Consider the following 22,448-nt stretch of genomic DNA (forward strand, 5'->3'; position numbering starts at 1 on the left):
TAGAGAATGTTGAAGAAGAGGTGTATTTATCTTTAGCATTAAGCTACGCCACCATTCGAGCATGCCAGAAAGAATGGACTAAGCCAGGTCAAACATATGCTGCAACTGTCAAATGGCAACCCAGAGCCTGTCAAATGCAAGTACAACCCCTCAGAAGCACAAAAATTTTGAAGACTGAGTACAACACACTGGTATGTTTCCATGGTTGATGACCTGGACGTGCTATACAGTAACACAGAGAGAAAAGATGTGTTTTCAATTACCACTAAGCTGCCAGATGTATAGCATCACACTAGTTCTGTTCCCACCAGTCAACTGCAGATGATTATAGTCAACCTATGGGACAAAACCTATGGCTGTACCTTGGACGAGGTTGCTCTCCAACATGCCATAGATGTTCTCTGCTGTCATATAGATGTACAAATTGCTCACTTAGCAATGCTCAATTAAACTGTGAAGCTTTTGTTGGATTTGCTTGCCTAGCTGCCGGATTCAGGAAAACTAAGTGAGGTGATCACCTATCGAGGAGAAGCCGATGAAAATCCTTCAGCCTGCTGTCATGACCAAGACACAGTCCAGTTGTCAAGCTTGATGCTCAATTTAACTGTGAACCTTTTTTTGATTACAAAAGCTACTCAGACTCACAAAGGAAATCTATGTGCTAGTGACAATCATAAATATTGTATCTGGGTAAGGTGGCATGTGCACAGGATAGCCGAAGCTGTTCAGGAAGAACTGCTGAATGACATCAACAAATAATTGTGTTGTGCCACCATTAAAGAAAACACAAGGGAGGAAGATGCTATTGAACTGCCAATAGCATTGGACCTGAATGAGGAACAACGCTGGCAAATGTCAGCCATTCTGTACCAATTTTCAGGTACTTTCAAATTCAGAACACAGAAATGACAGCCCAAGTGGCCCATGGTAATATACCATAACAACACTGGTGGTCATGCGCCAATTCATCAAGTACCCAGCAAGTTTATTGCATCAAATCATTGCATAGAAGCTAGGCTATAACAAATTTTATGCATTGTTAACCTGCTGAACAATGGAGAATCAGGGAGGAAGTGGAGAAGACACTCTGCACATTCAGAGAGTCCCTGGTCTTCTCCTGTGGCTCTTGTGAAAAAAGATGGCACATGGAATTTCTGTGTCAACTACTGACAATTGAACAAAATCGTGGAATGATGACACCATAGACTGCTTAAGAGGAACAAAGTATTTCTCAACTATGAACCTGCAACTATTGGCAAATCGAGATTGACAGGTAAAAGACTTTCTTTGTAGCTCCTGCTGGCATTTATGAGTTCAAAGTTATGCCATTTGGATCGTGTAATGCACCAGTCACCTCTTGAGTCTGGATCACATTTGTTATTTTTTTTAATACATTTGACGGACATCTAAGCCACTTGACAACTGTATAGAAGCATGTTCAGACTGCATGTCTCTGCCTGTATCTGAATAAGTGCCTCTGGCACACAAGAAATAAAACTCTTGGGAAACCTAGTGAATCAAAATGGCGTCCATTCTGATATACAAAAATAACATCACTTGCGTATTCTGACTTCTTGGCACATTCATGTTGTGAAAAATTTTCTTGGTTCTCATACAAGGACTATCCAGAAAGCAGGTTAAGTTTTGGCATGCAGTGACGATGGGCGGGACTAGAGCAGCAATACTGCTGTCCGAGCATTTGTCTGTTCAGCCAGCATTCACCCGTGCCAACACTTGGTTCATGTCATTTCCTGTTATTTCATAATAAAAGTTTGAAATGTGCCCCAAAATTGAAAATATCAAGGGTTGTGAAATGCAGTCAGTAATACGGTTTTCATTGACAAAAAACCATTCACCCCTCGATTGGAATTTACCAACATGTTTGTGAAACGTACGGAAATAACAATCATTGAAAGCGGAGTGCACCGATGGCCCATTAGGTTTCAAAGTGGATGAACTAATGTTCACAATGAAGAGTGAAGTGGACAATGAAGCATTGTGACTGATGAACTGGTTGTGGAGGTCAATGAGAAATTCAAGAAAACTACTGATTCACAATGACAGAGCTCTTGTTTGATTTTCCACAAATTCAATGAAGTTTATTACATCAACTCATTGCACAAAAGCTAGGCTATCACAAAAACCTTAACAGAAAATCACAAGAACAAACTGGGAGTTGAAGCCAAATTGCAATCACAACAAGAATACAGGGGAGTAGATGATTTCTCAGTTTTTGGCAAAGAAAATTGAGATTTCAAAGTTTTATATCATTAACCTTAAATAAACATGATTTCAGGAGATATAACACACCAATATCCTCTTTGACAATGTACAACACATTTTGTTTAATAAGTCACAATGACACATCTTTGAAACCCAAATATACCTCCTGATGAGGTGTTTGAAAACAGTCGTTCAGAAAACTAATTCAGTAGCAACAAAATGTACGTCTGTTCAGTAAAAGACAAATAACTGGAGCAATAAACATCCCTGAATTTCAAATTTATCTATTACTCATGAGGTTTTTTTTTTATTCATAGGTGATGAATAATTGCCTTTATTCACATAAATAATGTTTTGAATGTACTTTTAGATTGAAGGAGACCACCCACCGAAAAACAGAAGTACCGAGATGCGCGCGCGCGCGCACACACACACACACACACACACACACACACACACACACACACACACACACACACACACACACACCTATACAGAGTCAGCTAGAATAACAGTACCAACGCTATTTTATGGCAGGCAGTCACTGATTGTGAAAACTAGTCTACCTGTGTGTGTGTGTGTGTGTGTGTGTGTGTGTGTGTGTGTGTGTGTGTGTGTGTGTGTGGGCTAGCAAGTTTTCTTTCTTTTGTGTGCTTATTTTCAATTTGACGCTTCTACTTTTGGTGAGTGGTCTCAATTAAGCCAAAAGTATTTACGTTCTACAAGAGCTCTCCTACAACAATAACATTTTGAATAAATATTTCACTAGTTATTCACTAATAATGAACAATAATTTCTATCAGTAGGTGTTATTTGTTAGTCGCAGAAATTTTGCCTAACTCTGGTGTAAAGGAGCACATTGTGCATGCGGTGCACACTGCAAATTCATAGCAAGTGAGAGTGAGTGCACGACATCCACGTGGCTGTGGACAAGCGCGACATCCGCATCACTGTTGACTACTGCTCACTCAATCAGAGGCAGCGTCAGTCATCACAATTTCTGCCAAAATTTGCAATGTGTATTCATGCTCTGTCACACACACTGCAGTCGCGTACAGACCATGAGCTTGCAGGGCTCTATCTACCTCCCACAGATGTACGTCTTCATAGTACGCTTTAATAAGAGGTTCTCAATTTATGCTGATGTCTAACTGAGAGACCGGATTATAATATTGCTGCTCATGGCCTTTGTATACAACACATCAAAGCGAGACACTACGGGCTTCATACAGATCTTTCTGGTGAGGCCGAAGTGACAATGGATACACTGTTCCTATTTCAAGTGTGCAATACTCTGAAGAAATATGTGAAGCACCTCGTCACCAAGACTGAAGAAGCAAAACAGATGGCTAGTATATACACTCTGGATGCCAAGGAGAAAGATCACGAGCACTACAACAACAAGCACTGGCCAGTGAAATACAGCCCTGCAGACTTAATATGGATTTTTATGCCTGTGTAGAAAGTTGGATTCTTAGAAAAGTTAATAAAGCACTGTTAATAAAGTTAATAAAATCTGGTTGTATCATATTCTCCATCACTTGTTGGACATCACATACAAACCTGAGGATTATAACCGTTCAAGAAGACATAAGCACGTAGACACCATCCAAGTCTTCCATATAAAGCTCTACTACAGTCCTGAGGTGCATATCAGCGATGAGGACTTCTCAATCGAGGAATTTGAAGGTCCACTCAACAACAGTGAATCTTCAATGGGACAGATTACTTCAACGTTCATCATAGTGAAAACACCACCAGTATGAAAGGATCCACCAGCACTGCCATACAGCTCCAATCAGAACTTCTGAAGCAGTAGATCGATGTTTCTCCAGGACTGGGAACAATGCTGCAAGGTGTACAGTGTGCAGTGGGGGATACAGTATGTAGTGGAACAATTTTTAAATGTTTATAACAGTGATACAGAGACCTTATGTCTGAAAATAATTTAACAACAGGAAAGCAAAACAATGGCTCCTGAAGGTCAGCTGATCATTTATGAAGAGGGAGGGAAGAAAAGCAAAAGGCGGCAGGTAAGTTAGCCATTAAGTAGTACTTATGGGCAAAGTGGTTTCTGCCAACTATTCTATGAAGTAAAAGGAAGTAGATATATTGTCGACATAGGACACATCTCTGACATGGAAATCTCATAAAAGACATAAACGTAACAAATAAGGTTTAAATAGAAGGCCATGTAATATGAAGGACAGAAAGCCAAACACACACTGGTCCTAAATATGAAAGGAATAAGGAGTAAAGATCACGCTAAGAATAAGTTAATTAGCTCCTACTATTACAAAGTCACATAATGCTCGTTTATGAAAGTCAGTAGAAAACAGACAGTCATCACATGAATAGAGTTCCACTGGTGCTGTTTGTAGCATCAATGACACACAAGTGTAGAAGGAACAATACCTCATACTGTGGAATGAAGCAAACTATTTGGCAAATGAGTGCTTGTGTATTTTGCTTGAAGCAAGACTCTAAAAATGTTCTCTCAATGTATCTGTGAATCACAATTGTAAGCCTCTGTAGTTAAGATTTAAAGAGCATAGCAGATGATGCCGGCTAGCGGCATGAGTCATTAGCAAAGTGGGTCAGTAACATATGGTGAAGGGCTATGCCCCAGCTGTACATAGCTACACTTGTGTCGAAAACAAAAACATTGATGAATCACTGTTGTAGTACGATGTGAACACTGGCATTGTTTATAACTCCAAAAATCAAAACAAAGCACTGCATATTATGTATTCACATTGTAATAATGTATGGAAACATACTTATTTAAAAATTTGTTTAAAATTATTAGGAAACTAATTTAAGGCATTTTGTATTGTTTCATGGAATCGTACTGCTGCTTGCTGAGGATGGAGATGGGAGAATGGAGTGACAGTTGTTGAACTCAACATCACTTTGGAAAGTCTGGTATTTCACAATGCAAGACCACATCATAGACAACAGAATCATCAATATGCTTTGCTGTTGTGGGCTGCTTACTTATGTTCTGGTGAAAGGTGTGAGTGTAATGTTCTTCCATCTCCACGTATTCATGAATTGTACAGGTGTTGTGTTCATTTTATTTGTATGACGCATTCATATAAATAAGTGCAGAACGACATGGTGCTGACATAATGATGAGGAAAAGTGTTTAGAAGGTTTCATTGAATTGAAAGGACAGCAATGCATCAATAGTAGTGATATAGTAGTTTTAACTTCTTATGAGAAATACTTTGTTGAATTTAATGGACGGCAGTGTGCTGGTAGTAGTATGACAGCAGTATAAAAATTTATGGCTGAAACTTGGTTAGGAGTTAATGGACTGCTGTATTCTAGCAGAAATGATAGACTGTAAATTGACAAAAGACTGTCAACAACATAAAGTCACAGAATGATGCTACTTTGAAAATATTTACTATTTAAAGACTGATGTAATTAGTATAGAAAGTGTAACTAACGATAAATGATTTTGGGATGTAATGTGGTACACAAATTTATTAGTTTTTTCTAACCACAAAATAATGTAGCCTATGATTACACAAGTTGATTAATAAACTGAAAATGAAAAAATAAAGGGTAGATTCAAGTTTTGAAAAACAATAACAAGCTACAAATATAGTAGAATGGTATGGCTCTTGAGAGATGATAACTGAAAAGTTTATAAAAATTTGAGTAAAAATGTATTTATTTCCAAATTTGATTGTTGTCTGTGGGAACATCCCAATTTCTGGAAATCTGAGGAGGAGGAGGAGGAGGATATGAAATATTTCTGGCTTTACAGCCATCTTATTTGACAACAAGAATCTCTTCTTAGAGCAACTGAGAAGGCAGCAATGGCAAGATGATGTAATGTGGTGTGAGGTACTGATGACAGGGGGTTTGTTCAGTATGGGTATTGTGAGAAAGACCACCTAAACTGTGGTCCTCCTCCATGATTGGCTAGTGCATTCAGAAGCTGCATGCCAAAAAGATAATCTTCTGTTATTAATATTATACAAAGTAAACAGCAAATTTACTTGCATTTCATATTCAAAGCATGTCTCAATAGCATGTTATCATTCCATTATTTCACAAGTATTAACAACAAGCAAAATAATAAACAATTGTTAAATGAAAAGGACAACAATGCACTTCAGTGATCCTCAGATTGCGTCTAACTTTAATGGCGCGCAAAGTGGTATGGCTGCAAGATTAGAGCTGGTTCAGCAGTGCTGGAGGACAGACATGTTGTCTGTCACAGCTGGCATCAGGTTACAACTTTATTATTAACATTTGGTTAGTTGAACATATAGTTGAGAATAATTATGGAAACACGCAGTTCATTAATTTGTTGAAGAATAGAAATTATTTGTGACTTTAAAGTGGAATGTAGTTATGCAGTTTCTCATATTCTGCTACTAAAAAGCGAGTGGCATCCCGTGTAAACAAACTGATTGGAAATTTAATTATTTCTAAAATAACAGTTCCTCGCTAAGAGTTTCTTACAGCCTCAAGATAACTGATTCATGACCTACATGCTGTTCTCTGCACAGGGGAGAACAACAATAGAAGACTGTACATTGGTGAACATTTATTAGAACTTATGCATTCCACTCAGGGCGGTGGAAGCAAGTGCCTTGCACGTACTGCAATCTTAGTAAAAATGAGATCAGTGACACGTCATCTGGCCTGGTAACACAGAGGAGACCTGATAGATAAATATTTTTGAGGGAAGGGGTTTATCATACACACGTATCTATATCCCTCTCTCTCTTTCTCAACTTGTCGTACCATCTTTACCATAGTGGACATATTTCAATTCTCAAATTTTTGTACTTGATGGTGTAGTCTTGTGACTTAAATATTTATAGCATTTAAATTGGAAAACAGTAAATATAGTTAAATGGATGAAGAAAGAAGGAAATAAAAAGTACTTATTTTTGACCCCCAAAAGCAGTAAAAGGTAACCAAAAAGTCTTTGGCATATTGGTCCTTAAGGAGTTCCAAAATGTACCATTGTCCAAGCATTCACTCAATTCTTCAGGCGATATTTTCCTGATTTAAATAAAAATTATTTCTGTGAGGAACTGAAAAGTCTTGGAAAATGCTACATCATTTTTCTTGTAGAAAAAGGAAACTCTACTGAAATCTAAATTTTATTTGATTAAAAATGAAGTAATTTCTTTTTTTTCCTTTTTAGTAAAAACTTTTCAATCATCCAATTTAAGGAGTTTACTTGAACAACACCTAAACTATTCTATTCAGTTAGGTTGGAAGACAGGTAGGAATGTAAGGAAACTCTACTGAAATTTAAATTTTATTTGATTAAAAATGAAGTAATTTCTTTTTTTTTCCTTTTTAGTAAAGACTTTTTGATCATCCAATTTAAGGAGTTTACTTGAGCAACACCTAAACTATTCTATTCAGTTAGGTTGAAAGACAGGCAGGAATGTAGAGGTCTAATGTCCTATAATACGCAATTAGAAATTAAAAAGTAAATCACTCTGAAAACTAAGTTTATCATGGTCTTGAAGGAGGAACACTCCAGATATTTATTTCATCTGATTTCTACAAACAATGGAGAAAATGAATCAGGACGGTTTTTATGCAGGATGAAGCTTGTCCATAATGGAGTTCATATTAACATCAACTGCCAAGCTGTTACCTAGTCAGTGTCAGAAACACAATTCTAGAATGTAATACTACAAGAATAAATGCACTCATGTTCCCTCTGCCACACTATACTCTGCCCCCCCCCCCCCCCGGACCCCCCTCTCTCTATCATCATTGTGTATTCTGTGGTTTCATACTTCTTTCCTCCCTGTAACTTTCTCATTTCTTTATTTTTATTTTATTTTTTTTTTCCGCATCTGATTCAGTATTTATCTGCGAGAATATCTGTTGTTTCACATAATCTCTCTCACAACAAGACAATTCATATTTTTCCAGACATGTATAAACTTGACCAGGTGTGCAAGCCTTTCAATTTGATTCACTTTAGCAGCTTGAGGTCAGTTTTGCTGCTTATTTATAGTAAATGTAGAATACTCAATGTCATTTTACTTACTTCCATTTGCTAGCAGCGATTTCATTTATATTCTCTGAGAAGTACACCAACAACACTGAAAATATACAACACATATACACCATGCATGTTTCTACACATACATATAAATATATACATAAAATAAATAACAAGACTTCAATAGAGCCAGGCTGAATGAATAGCAAAGCAACCATATTTCTATGTAAGTGGTAAACAAGAAAGATCTTAATGAATTTGAAGATAATTTATTGTCCAGCAGAACCATTCTAATTTCAAAATGAAATTACCTTTTTCAGAGTTATCAGCTAACATCAGATCGTAAAACAGATGGTTCATTCCCAACACTGCAGAAATCACATTGTCAATGGCTGATGACAGCCAGAGTTGGTAATTTCATTTTGAAATTAGTGTGTTTGTACAATTTACTGTCAAACCACATAAATACTTTATGTGTCTAGTTACACTGCAATGTCATTCTTTCAAAAGGCTTAATGAAGTACGGGTGTTCCTCAATATTTTATGCAATTCAAGATTGTCTTCCAAAATGCAACTGTATCACTTCTTTCCTGAGCATTTCTAAATAAGATTAGTTCATCCCACGGAAAAGTCTTCATTACGAAATAATATTCATCAGACCTTTTCTGCTCTTGAAGAGATCATATCATTTTCTCTTTAACATTGTTCCAGTACAGACATAGAAATATCTGCACAAGTATGTTTTCATAGATTTCACTACCTCTGTCAAAGAGATTTTTAAAAACTATCTACTGAACAATGAAATAGCTATTGCGTCAACACATATGCAAGTCTTTCAATGGAGTAACTGTGGTGATAATGACTGACTGTGAAGTGCAGTGGCATTTGTCATGGGGAAACATCAGTAATTGGAAACTGATGTTTCTTCACCCCCCCCCCCCCCCCCTCCTTCGCCCAGCCTGCTGTCATAACTAAGTAAGTATCTTCCAATCTTCCAACAGAGTGTGCTGTTGTCTGTGTGCTGGAGCTAAAGGCTGTTTCTTGGCATCTGCACACTAATGTTTGTGAGGCGCATTTGTGCCCTACTGATGTCATCAGCAGGAGTCCATAAAAATATGGAAGTCCCAGGGACACCATCCAACACAACATTTCTTATGTTGATAAAGCTTCGAAGAGCACTCCTACATCAGTATTTTATTAATGCTTTGAACCCTATAATAGAAATCAAGAAATCTTTTTGTAGGTGATCTATATGTAAGCACAAAGAAGACCACCTTGCCTGTGCATTAAACTATTGGTGGTGGGAAGAAACAGGAAAGAGATTCTCCTCCCTTCCTGACTCACGGATGGGAGGCAAGTTTCATACAATCCCTCAAACCAGGAAAGAATAATGCAATTTCCAGTAGCTATCATAGCATTTTCCCAACTAACTGCTTGGTCTAGCTTGAGTTCAGATACTTCCGAGTGTGAGCTCTGAAAGCACCATTCAGCTGTCAATAATGTTACCCTTCAACCAATAAAAATAGATAATGCTAATGCTCTATAGATACTTTCTTCCATTTCAAGAAAGCCTGTACTACTACAGTCTGTCTGTAAACTCAAGAGTGAGTAGCGCTTTTGGTGGGGGAAGTGGCCTTTCTCAGAAGAACACTGCCTCCGGCCTACAGGGGCGCCCAAAATCTGTTGCCCGTTAGCTGTCTAGCGGCGTAGATCGGCGTGCAGTGGTATACGTAGTTTCTGTTTGTGGGATCCTAGTTACCAGTGTCAGTCAGTTAACTTTGTATACTTACTGATATACTTCGATATCCGGAAGTGATGGATAATCATCTAGCATTGCAAGAAAATCTGCAGAAAACGAAGAAGAGGAGGTATTTGCGGAGTAACGAGCATTTGATTGCCTCTAATGTTATTACGTGTATTAAAGAGGTGTCCCAAAAAGAACTGTCAGCTAATATTACCAGTCCCAATCAAAGGGATGCAACTTATGCAAACGTCAGCCTCGCCCAATAGGACTCATAAGGAAGAAACGCAAAAATAAGTCGCATGGTTTACTGGAATTGCGATGAAGGAAAACGAATAATTTAGGGAGGAAACCCACCATTATAGAAAATTTCAAAATCACGTAAAACCTTTGATGCTTATGGAACACTAAATCTCGATCTCAATCACTATCCACCTGATTCGAAGACATATCGCTTAAAACATGTGCGCTATAGCTATTCTAAGCACTGCTGAAATTTCCTTCGAAACACGTACACCGATTCTAGACTTCTAAGCAAAAAGCTTGACATATGAGGTGCGTTCACATATCATTTTTTAGTAAGAAGTTTATTTGTTAATCTACAGCAATGTTATCCTCTACAAAATATTCCCCATTACACAATAAACACACATGCCAGTGCTTTTTCCAACTCCCGAAACACTTTAGGAACTGTTTCTTCATGATAGTTTATAGGTCTCTTAACTGTGGATGTTTAATCTCATCCATGCTTGTAAAACCACTGTCCTTTAACACCTGCTTTGAAATGTTTATACCACTTGTATGCTCTTGGTTCACTCATAACAAGCTCACCAAAAGTAATATTTATCGTTTCTAAAAATTTCATACACTTTATTCCATTCTTATAACAAAATTTAATACAGATTCTCTAATCTATTTTTATACAAAACAAATAATCGTTGATGCTAACAAAACACATGTAACCTTTTTGACAGCTCACAACAGAGTAAATACCTCATATGGATAACACTGAACACATACTTCTGATACATGTTTACGAAGACAGTGACAAAAAAGTAGTGCAAATCGGACTAATACAACACACAAAATTATAAATTTCTGCTTACTTTTTAAACACTCTTCGTGTAGCAAGAATTGTAAAGTTTCAATGCAGTCTTTCAGAGAAAACTTCTACCTTTTAGTAGAAACACAAAGTAAGAACAAGCCTTAAATTCTACATATTGATTGCATTACATTCACATGAATAGGCATTTGGCTCTATGTTTGTAGTAGAATCCCAACCTCCGTTCTTATGTTAATATTATTTACTCTATAATGTTGTGTTTCGGGTGAAGTTTTCATTTTTTGTATTCCTTATGGTCTTGATGTATTTGTCTAAAAATAAACACGCGGCAGGGCCAGTACTATGTTGTGAAACAGCCTGTAGAAGCGCCTTGTGACGTAACTGGGTTGGCAGAGTGGGGACTCACTTGCTCACTCTTCAGTTTACAGGCAGACTATACTTGGAGGTATATCACAATATGACAATACAAGTGTGTATTGGCAACTTGAGCTTTTGAAGACAACTTCCAGTCTTTACATCGTCCTCCTCTTCCAGGCAATGATTATGTCTCAGACAAAAACAAATAAAAGTACAACGTCCTTCATTAATATTTTTCAAATTTAACTACATTAGCTGAAGTAATTAATGATGTATTATTCTCAGTATGATCGTCAGTACGATACTGATTCATTATGGATGACCCACCTCTGTTCTTCCCATGAACGTTCACTGTATGCAGTACTGATAGGATCATTTGAGGAGTAAGATGATAGCAATGGTTTTAAGTCTTCTTTAGGGGAAAGTGCATGTCAATTTCAGTCATCTCCTTCAATTTTTTTAACATTCTTGTTCTTCAATAGCAGGCAACAGTTTTCTGGGTTACAAATTTTGGAATGGTTTCAATGCCTCTCATTTGATTAAAAACTTTGTATGGTTGCCACCGTAATGCCAAATCACTAATTGCACTGAATATCTTGAAATCCTGGGCTGTAGGTCATGATCAGTGCATTTTCTTCAGTTCTCCAACATTTTTGTACCATTCCAGGCCCAAAGATACTCGGTTCATGACTTAGCTAGATTACATAATTGAAAATCATAAACAATGTTCTCCGTGAGAAGAAAAGCTACACACGGAGGGTCAAAAATGGCTCCAATCTGCAGCCTCTAAGCCGTTATACATTTTCATATAATTCAAAAGAACTTTTATTTTTTTAGGCTCCCTAAAGCTCTATAGTGCACATAAGAAAATATGCCAGCCAAGAATATTCAAATAACAGTTATTATCTGCTGAATCATTAATGGAAAACGGAGAGTTTGTTGGAACTGCACAGTACACATTGCAGAAATGTTCAGCAACACATATGCAAAGAAACATCTCCCCAGCAGGCTGAGTGTTTACAGCAACAAGCTTACTGTTCTGGAAAATGGAGTGCAAACAATTCTCACAAAAATGTTCTGTGAAAAGCTGATATCAAAAATTTAATATGAACTCACACACTCTTAAGTATGACTTTGTATGATGCTCACTATAATTTCCACAGTCAGATTCTGGCATCTTGATCCAATGCAAAGTCAACAAACGAATCTAAGCCTTCCATTAAGTCTCTCATGGAGTAGTTCAGTCTTAAATGGAATACATGAGACAGAACATCAAAATACTGAATTCCAAATCTAATAATGTATTCAAATGCGGGAATACTACTACCATGATCACCGCACACTCACAAATTAGAGATAGTGAAATAAATTTGGTACTGGAATGTCCTTGGTGGAATATAAGAAGAAGCAAGGAATAAAAGTAACAATTTGCTATATAGTAGGAGCCTCTAGTGATCAGAACGCATATAAATCAGACAAAAGATGTGGCTGAGTTTCCAAACATTGTCATTTTATAGAAATAACTACAGAATACAACACCACCTGCATGGCCACGCTATCATTGGCTGAATATGCTACACTGCCACAACATCTCAACTGGGGTGATGAGTTGATCAAGTTGGAGTGGTTGAGGGGAAAAAAGGAGGCATTGAAGGAATGGGAAGGAAAGGGAAGGCGCAACGGGGTTGGTGCCAACTGTGAGGGAGAGGCAACAAGCACACTGAGTAGAAATGTGTCATCATTTGTGGATATGGTATGGGACATGCCTTTAATCCTCCTTTCACCTGTATGTACATGCTGAGAAGGAGCACTCCCCTCATTATCCAATACCACCTTGGAGTGGAAAAATTTAGTTGCCTCACTTGCCAGAACTTTGACTACTTATCAACAATTCTGGAAATGAGGAACATCCTACAGAAAAATCCTTCACACTTCTTCCCTAAGAAATATTCCACCAGTAAACAATCTACAAAATACCCAGCCCATTGTTAAGTCAAACTTATTCTTAACCCCTTGTGTTATGGGTCACGCACCTGTGCTAGAACCACGAATGAGGCCAGTCTTATGCAGTCACCCAGCAAATATCCCATCAGAAGCAGGACCACTGGTGAAACTAGTCATATTATATACCACCTCTGCTGAAACTTTTGTGTAGCAACCAACCAGCTGTCCTTACCACACTGTGGCCAAGAGCAGAGTCACCCATAATCTGTGCTTCACAACCTGTGCCATTTCGATCCCCTGACCAGCATCTGAACTACATAGTACTTGAGGTTGGCAGCACTGGTGTCTCCCTGTAGCTATGTTTGTGTTAATAGCGAAAAAAAGACAATATTTGTAGGGAAAAGTGAGTGAGTGAAGCATATTTTATTGAAATATGTACAAAAACAAAGACAGTGTTGTCACTTTGTTACATTTATGTCTGAAGTTCTGTACTTAAATTATCACATAAACTTATACCACGTTTGGTAGGTCGTATTTTGCTGAACATTGTTCAATGTCAACTAATGTTGAGGATGAATAGTGATTAAAAGTTATGTATTATCATGAGTAAGTTAATTAACACATTCTGCAGTTAAGTGAGTGAAGAGTTCTTGTTTTAAGTGGAAATAACTACCTTTTACATTATAACATACACCTGAGGTGCTAACCTGTAGATCTAATATTTTTGTGGCTCATAACTAACGATATTTCATGTAGTTTAAAGTGTGTTAGGTGATTCAGTTCTACTTTTCAGTGTTTAGTCCGTGTTACTACACATGATAAAAGTGGATGTTATTGTAGGGTAGTCAGACAGGGGTTAGTATGTGTAGATTGTGTACTGGAATTACAGTGTGAGGATTGTAGTGAGGAATGTACTGGGGATCCCAATGAGGCTCTCCCATGGAACTGTTGGTTCTACAAAACAGACAAGAAAATTGTTGAAAAGGAAGCTACTAAGATTTGTGCCCTCCATGTTTAATTACATCATCCGTAACTTGAACTAGGCAGAGTGAAGGGGGAAAAGATAGTGTGACCTGGGTAAAGGTAACAAGTAATGGGTGAATTAATTTATTCCATGAAAAATTCATATCATCGTTGAAAAGTAGCTTTTCACATAAGCTAATCAGAAAGGACACTAAACAGCCATGTAAAAACCACGGATCGCTATAAGGATTAATGATTGTTAGTTATTTCATGTTCCACATGTGGAACGAGTTATTTTACATTCACACGGCAAACTAACTTGTAAATATGGCTACATGTTGAACATTTATAAGTTTGTTATTATTATCATCAAATACAAAGATGTGTGTCAGTAACACTTACATACCACATTCTACACATTACAATCAGAAATTCTTCTCCAGAGTAGGAGTCGACAAGAAGAAACTTTTTTCAGTTTGTTTTCGAATTTTACTCTGCTGTCTGTCAGGTATTGTATATCACAGAGTCAGTGACCAAAAATTTTAGCTGCGACATTGTGTAACCCTTTTTGTGCTAGACAATTTTAATGTGGAGTAATGAATGCCATCTTTTTCTTCTAGTGCTGTAATTATGTACTTCATTGTTCCTTTTGAACTGCAATGAATGATTTACAACAAGCTTCATGAAGGAATAAATATACAGTGAAGCAACAGTCAGAATGCCAAACTCCATAAACAGATGTCTACAACATGATCATGAGTAAGCACCACATATTATTCCTGAAGCACAGTTTTGAGCAATGACTACTTTCTTTCTTCAAGATGAGTTACCATAAGACATTATTCTATACAACGTTATTCAATGCAAATATGTGAAGTATGTCAACTTACTGATTTGTCTCTCACTAAGATTTGTGATTCCAAGTGCAAATGTGGCTAAACTAAGTTGTATAGGAATTCCAAAATATGTTTTCCAGTTTAAATTCTCATCAATAAGGACACCTAAGAATTTTGAAGATTCTACTCTATTATTTCCTCACCATGTGTTATAAATGTAACTGATGAAAAAATCAATGAATGTGAACATTATGTCCGAAATCAGTAATTACAAAAACATACTTAGGCTATATGGGATGTAGTAAAATGAGAGATGGGACAACAAGCCACAGAACAGGATAACATCACTATTAATTTAAATGGCTACAAATGATTAGTCACAGGCAGCAGATACGTTTAGCAATTATTATGTAAGCATAGTAGAAAAAATACGGACAAACAATTCAAGAGGAAAATGAAAAAGAGTATGTTGAACATGCAATTTACATAAAATTCAATCATATGGATGTCTCACCTGATTCTCCTCCTGAAAATTATATATCCCATTACAAAAAGAAAGGTCATTTGCATTTCATGGGTTTCCTACAGAACAGAGTACTACAGATACGTTCACATATCATAAGCACTGCTTTTCTGAAATACGAAATCCATCAATAACTCAGCAAATTTTTTCAGAGAGATTATAATGTGCCATTGTTTAATTCCTCTATAAGAAAGGTAGTACGAGAGATGTCGATAACCACTGACCCATGTAACTACTGACATTTTCCAAACTTTTTTAGAAGGCCAAGTATTCTAGAACGGTATCCCACTTGAGCAACAATACCATTCTCGGTAAATCACTGTTTGGATTTCAGAAGAGTTGCTCAATTGAGAAAGCTATTTACCCATTCACTCGCCATATTTTACAAACAACAAACAACAAAATAGCAGCCGCTGTTATTTTCTGTGATCTAAGGCATTTAAATGTGAATCGCAATATTCTCCTAGATAAAATGAAGTTTTATGGAATTGATGGTATATCAAACCAAGGGATAATGTCATATTTAACTAAAAAAATGTAAAGAGGTATACTCAGTAATTCAAGCAACGTAACCAGGAGAGATTCTTCTAACTGGGAAGAAATCACTTATGGAGGTTCCACAAGCCTCGATCTTAGGTTCACTATTGTTTCTCGTTTATTTAAATGATCTTCTGTCTAACATACAACAAGTAGAAAAATGTTCAAATGTGTGTGAAATCGTATGGGATTTAACTGCTAAGGTCATCAGTCCCTAAGCTTACACACTACTTTACCTAAATTATCCTAAGGACAAACACACACACCCATGCCTGAGGGAGGACTCGAACCCCTGCCAGGATCAGCCGCACAGTCCATGACTGCAGCGCCTTAGACCGCTCGGCTAATCCCGCGCGGCAACGGTTATAGATAGAGAAAAGAAAGAGTGGAAACTTGATGCCTTGGAAGAACTTGAGATCTTTAGACATATGGTCAGTAATGATGTCCTCATCTTAGACCGACAACAAACTTAGCTCTTTTGTGGATGACACTGATACTGTAATAAAAGATGTATACAGCAACAAAGAATGGTAAATAATGTTCTTATTATTGCGTAGTCTTCTGTGAATGGTTTCTCTCAATTTCAAAATGACAACATATTTGGTTCTGCACATCTAGATGTATGACACCATGGTAAGTGAAGACTGGAGGAGGGAAAAATGGAACTCTTGCAACAAGTTAGTGCAGCCACATTTGCACTTAGAATCATTGCAAATATTGGGGACAGACAAACCAGTAGGCTGACATACTTCACATATTTTCATTCAATGTCACATGGAACAATATTCTGGGATAACTCAACTTGAAAAATGAAAGTGTTCATTTATTAAAAATGTCCACTACAAATAAAGTGGTGCTCACCCAACATCATCTTGTAGACATCTGTTCAAAGAGCTGGGTGCTTTGACTAATGCTTCACAATATATTTGTTCCCTCATCAAGTTTGCTGTAAATTGTCCACCACAGTTCAAAAAGGGCAATGATGTACATGTAATAGCAATACCAAAAGAAAAAATGACACACATGTGCCCCAAAGAAGTATAATCAGTCCACTGATGTTTTCAACACACAATACCAATTATTCAGATATGATTAACAGTAGTCTTTAAATTGTTTAGCAAATAGTACACTTCATGAATGCGCATTTCATTCTTACTTATTGTGGTATATTAACAGTTAACCAACATAAAATAAGGAGCCTGTAGATTTCTATGTGCATTCTCATAGGCCTACCTCTAATATTATTACTGTGGTCACTTGTGTGGCATAAATCATGTTCATATTAACTCTTTTCTTTTATGAGAATGACAGTGTAGTGAGAGCATTCAAAATCAATCAGCTTTTTACAGCCCAGCCAAATATGAAAAACCAACAGCACAATGATCATTAGTAAAAATCATTTTGGACAATCATCCATGAAGATTTAATGGAATTTGATGTTTTCTAATGTCAATACCAAATTCGAACAGACAATACTATTGTATCAGAATATTGTCTATTGTAGCTGGTATCTTCCTCAAAGTCAGTACAGCCATAGAATACATTCTAAAAAAAAGTGTCTTCTGTTTATTTGTATGTATTGAGAAAGAAAAACTGTAGCATAGACTTGGGGCACTGTAAACAGTTTAAAAAGAAAAAAATACAGTTTTAGTAATTTACGATAAAAATTAACTACAATGACACTTACAAAGGATTAGAAACAGCAATACTTGAAAGTTGCTGTGGTTTCGTGTAGTTAAAGCTGCCACTGTTATTGCTACATGGAAGACAATTAGGCCAACAAGCCAAGGATCCCACCAATCAATCTGAAATCATTAAAAACAAACATTTTTCTTAGCTTCTCTTTCAACAAAATGTACAGCAGTGTACACACAGACAAGTCAGTATGATGGTTCCAGTGCATGTACGACATCTCTAAACTATTGCTTTGTCCTCAGTATATCTGATTATATTTCAAAATTACAGCAAGTCTTGAGAACACTAACAGTGATGGCCTTCATCCAAATCAAAATTGCACATACTGTCTGTTCACATAAAACATTAACAACAGTTTCAATTATATGTAATGTCCGTAAGTGGTATAATCTGGGAACAACGAGTCTTATACCGATTGGCCTATATGAGATACCTTACAAGAAGGTCGCAAAGTTTGTCACTAACATGTCATCAAACAAGCATTAAGTAATCCTCAGGAAACAAACAAATGGTCAGAAAAATTATTACAAGTTTCTACACTTGTTCAAATACTTCTTAATTATGTGTTTATACCACAGCCTGCGTACTTAGTCCACTTGCTGACAATTCTGACCTATGACATGGGAAACACATGGGCGTGTCCAGTACATACAACTGTCATCGTGTTTATACTATGTGACGGCAGTGATAATTCACGTCTACATTCCGTACCTTCAAATTGCCGTATAAGTACGGCTCTGACGTAGCTACAACTAGTAAAACACGTTTTCTTGAATCATCACAGTGCAACCAAACTTCTACTCGGCGGGAAAAATCTGAGTCACAACAAACAAGTCTTAACATATGGTATACTATTTCTACTATCGGTTAGAAAGTGACATACAGTTGACGAATCCATCCATCACAACAAATCAAGGGCCGATGTGTGCAACACCAAGTTGCATAAAGAATATCGTCATGAGCTCAAAGTAATAATGTTGTCTGGAACATTTATTTACTTTCATTTTGTTTTGATGTATTGGTTAATCTCGACTAGTAATTTACGACTATTTGAAGTAGCAGGTTTTTATAGTGTTTTCAGATTAGTTCATACTAGTAGCAAAAATAATACAACGAATGTATCCCCAAACAATCAGACTGCAAATGAGTTCACATCGGTACATGCATCAGAAGTTAGCTGAGCAAGGGACAATGTTTTACCAAGCGCAAACGTCAAAGGCGGTTTCCAGAGAATCATATCTATTATAACAGGCAGTTTAAATGAGCTCAATAATGTATTGTGTACATCGAATGAGACTGGACTTAAATATTTCCCATGCATTAAAGGCAGCAACCTATGCAGATGAAAATAAGGAATATATATTCATATTTCGCGTGTTACATGTTATTAACATAAACATTTTGTTCTCATAACGGCTGTTTAAATATCAGTATGGATGGTAAATCTGAGAAGCAACTAACACTTAGAAGAAAAGCTAAAACACCATCAATGTCATTAACAGCAATAAATTGCGGATCACCCATGTTTACATGTTACAACAACTTGTATTCTTGGCAACCAGCGATACCATTAATACTGCGGACGAACTCATAAACCAAAGACCTAACATCACTAATTATCTTTTGGAAAAGAATTCGCCCATGAACAAACACAACAACCTTCTTATTTCACGTATTTCTACATTTTTTGGTGCAGTTTCATCATCATAAATGGATTCCTTTCTTTTATTAATAGCATGTACTATTGTTCATGCCTTTTTTATTGTTGTTATTTGACAGAGATGGTCTGATAGTCCAAGATCTTTTAAAGCTACATCACATTTTTCCCTGTCGATATTTGTGGCCACATGGTCAATTACAGATGCAGTTGCACTATTGACCAATAGGGACACTCCAAAACTTTGAAGGACATATATATCACGTATTTCTACATTTTTTGGTGCAGTTTCATCATCATAAATGGATTCCTTTCTTTTATTAATAGCATGTACTATTGTTCATGTAATCAGCAGTGCAGCTGTTATTTTAGCATAGTTTGTCATCGGCAATTTTTGTAATTCCCAATTTGCCATGATTCTAGAAAGTGAACTCGCAAATATACACTTTATCATTGTTTATGAAACATTCAACTGTCGAATGAGCTGAAGAAAGTGTGTGACTTTGGGAACAAGGGAATCTTGACATGGAATCCACAAACATATATTACACGTCTGTGATAGAATAATAGAGCATAAAAATCTATGGTTGAGCATTGGGAAGCTCAGAACGAGAATTCTGTCAGCAAAATCTGTTGCAGTTCAAGTCACGTGATTTTGGGATAGTTCGTTTCAGCCCGTATAGCGCTTAGGGTATTTTGAGTGTTATTTCTTTGCTGGTGCAGATACATCACCTTCATACATACCTTGCAACTTTGTATGCGTCTTTTACAGACACCTCACCAGTCTGATATCTGGAACCGAAATGGGCTTAAAGACGCGAAAAGCAATGGTACTGCGCTCTTTCGCCAAAGTATCATAGCTCAGATTTCACTATATTTACGTGTTTTTCGGTGACGGGGAAAGACGTGACTGCCACCATTTTTTTTTTACTTTTTCTATTGCACTTATCCGTATTCTGGAATTTTAATTCTATTTAATTAAACTACAGTGGCACTGTATAAGGCACCATGTGGTAGTGTGCCCACTTTTTTCAATAAATTCACAGCAGTCTCAAGTACTAAGGTCAACATAATTCTGTGTGGTGACATTAACATCAACACTAATATCACAAATGAATCCAGCAGCACCCTCATAAATATCCTTCAAAGTTTTGGAGTGTCCCTATTGGTCAATAGTGCAACTGCATCTGTAATTGACCATGTGGCCACAAATATCGACAGGGAAAAATGTGATGTAGCTTTAAAAGATCTTGGACTATCAGACCATCTCTGTCAAATAACAACAATAAAAAAGGCATCAAATCATAGCCCTAAACTACAAGCCTACAAACGACATCTATCAGAAATCAAAATAAAAGATTTTTTAAAAGAACTAGCAAAACAAAGCTGGGATGAAGTGTATGTGAATATGAAATTCTCTGAATTCTCCACATTATTTAAATTGAACTTTGAAAAGGCATTTCCAAAAGAATACATGTCTGTATCAACATCTCACAAAAACAGATGGATAACAGCAGGCATTAAGAAGTCCTCCCAAACACTTAAACACCTCCACGAAAAAGAGTCGCAATGATCCAGAATTTCTATCATAGATACAAAAAGATCAATAGGAAGGTGCTGATTGCTGCAAAAAGTCATTTAATGACAAAATAATATATAATACAGAGGAAAAAAGGAAAGCAGTCTGGGATGTTATAAAAAAGGAAATGGGGATAGGCAAACAGACTCAGAATAACATACTGCTAAGGGGGGGATCAAGTAATAAATGATCCACAGCACTTAGCGAACTATGTAAACAAGCATTTTTCAAGCATTGCAGAGAAGTTACAGCAAAAATTCCCCAAAACAAGTATAAAACCTGTAAATAATGTTGCACTAAATACAGTGATGTTACTTCCAACCACAGAGAATGAAGTCAATAAAATTGTTCAAAGACTAAAAAATAAAACGTCAGTAGGCTTAGATGAAGTACCAATGCATGTACTGAAACAATGCATAGAGATTATATGAGGCCCCTTAACAAATTTAATAAATGAATCCTTCACCTCAGGGACATTTCCAGAGTAGTTAAAACAGGCAATAATTATACTTTTGCTTAAGAAAAGTAATGCAGAAGACATAGAAAATTACAGGTCCATTACCCTGCTGTCACCATTCTCAAAAATAATAGAAGCCATTATGAAAGACAGATTAATGAATTACCTGAATAAATACAATCTTTTGAGCGAATCACAGTTTGGTTTCCGAAGTGGAAAAAATACGGAGTCAGCCATAGTAGAATTAAAAGTTGTACTTGATGCTCTTGCTGAAGATGAATGTGTCACAGACATATTTTAGGATCTTTCTAAGGCCGTTGATACAGTTGTTGTGTGGTCTTCAGTCCTGAGACTGGTTTGATGCAGCTCTCCATGCTACTCTATCCTGTGCAAACTCCTTCATCTCCCAGTACCTACTGCAGCCTACATCCTTCTGAATCTGCTTAGTGTATTCATCTCTTGGTCTCCCTCTACGATTTTTACCCTCCACGCTGCCCTCCAATACTAAATTGGTGATCCCTTGATGCCTCAGAACATGTCCTAACAACCGATCCCTTCTTCTGGTCAAGTTGTGCCACAAACTCTTCTCCCCAATTCTATTCAATACCTCCTCATTAGTTATGTGATCTACCCATCTAATCTTCAGCATTCTTCTGTAGCACCACATTTCGAAAGCATCTATTCTCCTCTTGTCCAAACTATTTATCGTCCATGTTTCACTTCCATACATGGCTACACTTCATACAAATACTTTCAGAAACGACTTCCTGACATTTAAATCTATACTCGATGTAAACAAATTTCTCTTCTTCAGAAACGCTTTTCTTGCCATTGCCAGTCTACATTTTATATCCTCTCTACTTCAACCATCATCA

The 22,448-nt window shown here is 36.9% G+C and overlaps 1 protein-coding gene across 1 annotated transcript in view; it reads right to left on the reverse strand.

Moving 5' to 3' along the window:
* LOC126162905 (transmembrane protein 18) overlaps positions 1-19,469 on the reverse strand; it is a 29,462-nt gene extending 9,993 nt beyond the window's left edge. Inside the window, exons 1-3 of the mRNA XM_049919717.1 lie at positions 19,342-19,469; positions 17,873-17,990; positions 8,267-8,321 (exon numbers count right to left, since the gene is read on the reverse strand). Coding sequence (XP_049775674.1) covers positions 8,267-8,321; positions 17,873-17,990; positions 19,342-19,404 — 236 coding nt within the window. The 5' untranslated portion in view covers positions 19,405-19,469. The remainder of the gene's footprint in view (positions 1-8,266; positions 8,322-17,872; positions 17,991-19,341) is intronic.
* Between the last annotated feature and the right edge of the window lie 2,979 nt (positions 19,470-22,448).

The sequence above is a fragment of the Schistocerca cancellata genome, chromosome 2 (genome assembly GCF_023864275.1).
Source record: "Schistocerca cancellata isolate TAMUIC-IGC-003103 chromosome 2, iqSchCanc2.1, whole genome shotgun sequence".
Taxonomy (NCBI): domain Eukaryota; kingdom Metazoa; phylum Arthropoda; class Insecta; order Orthoptera; family Acrididae; genus Schistocerca; species Schistocerca cancellata.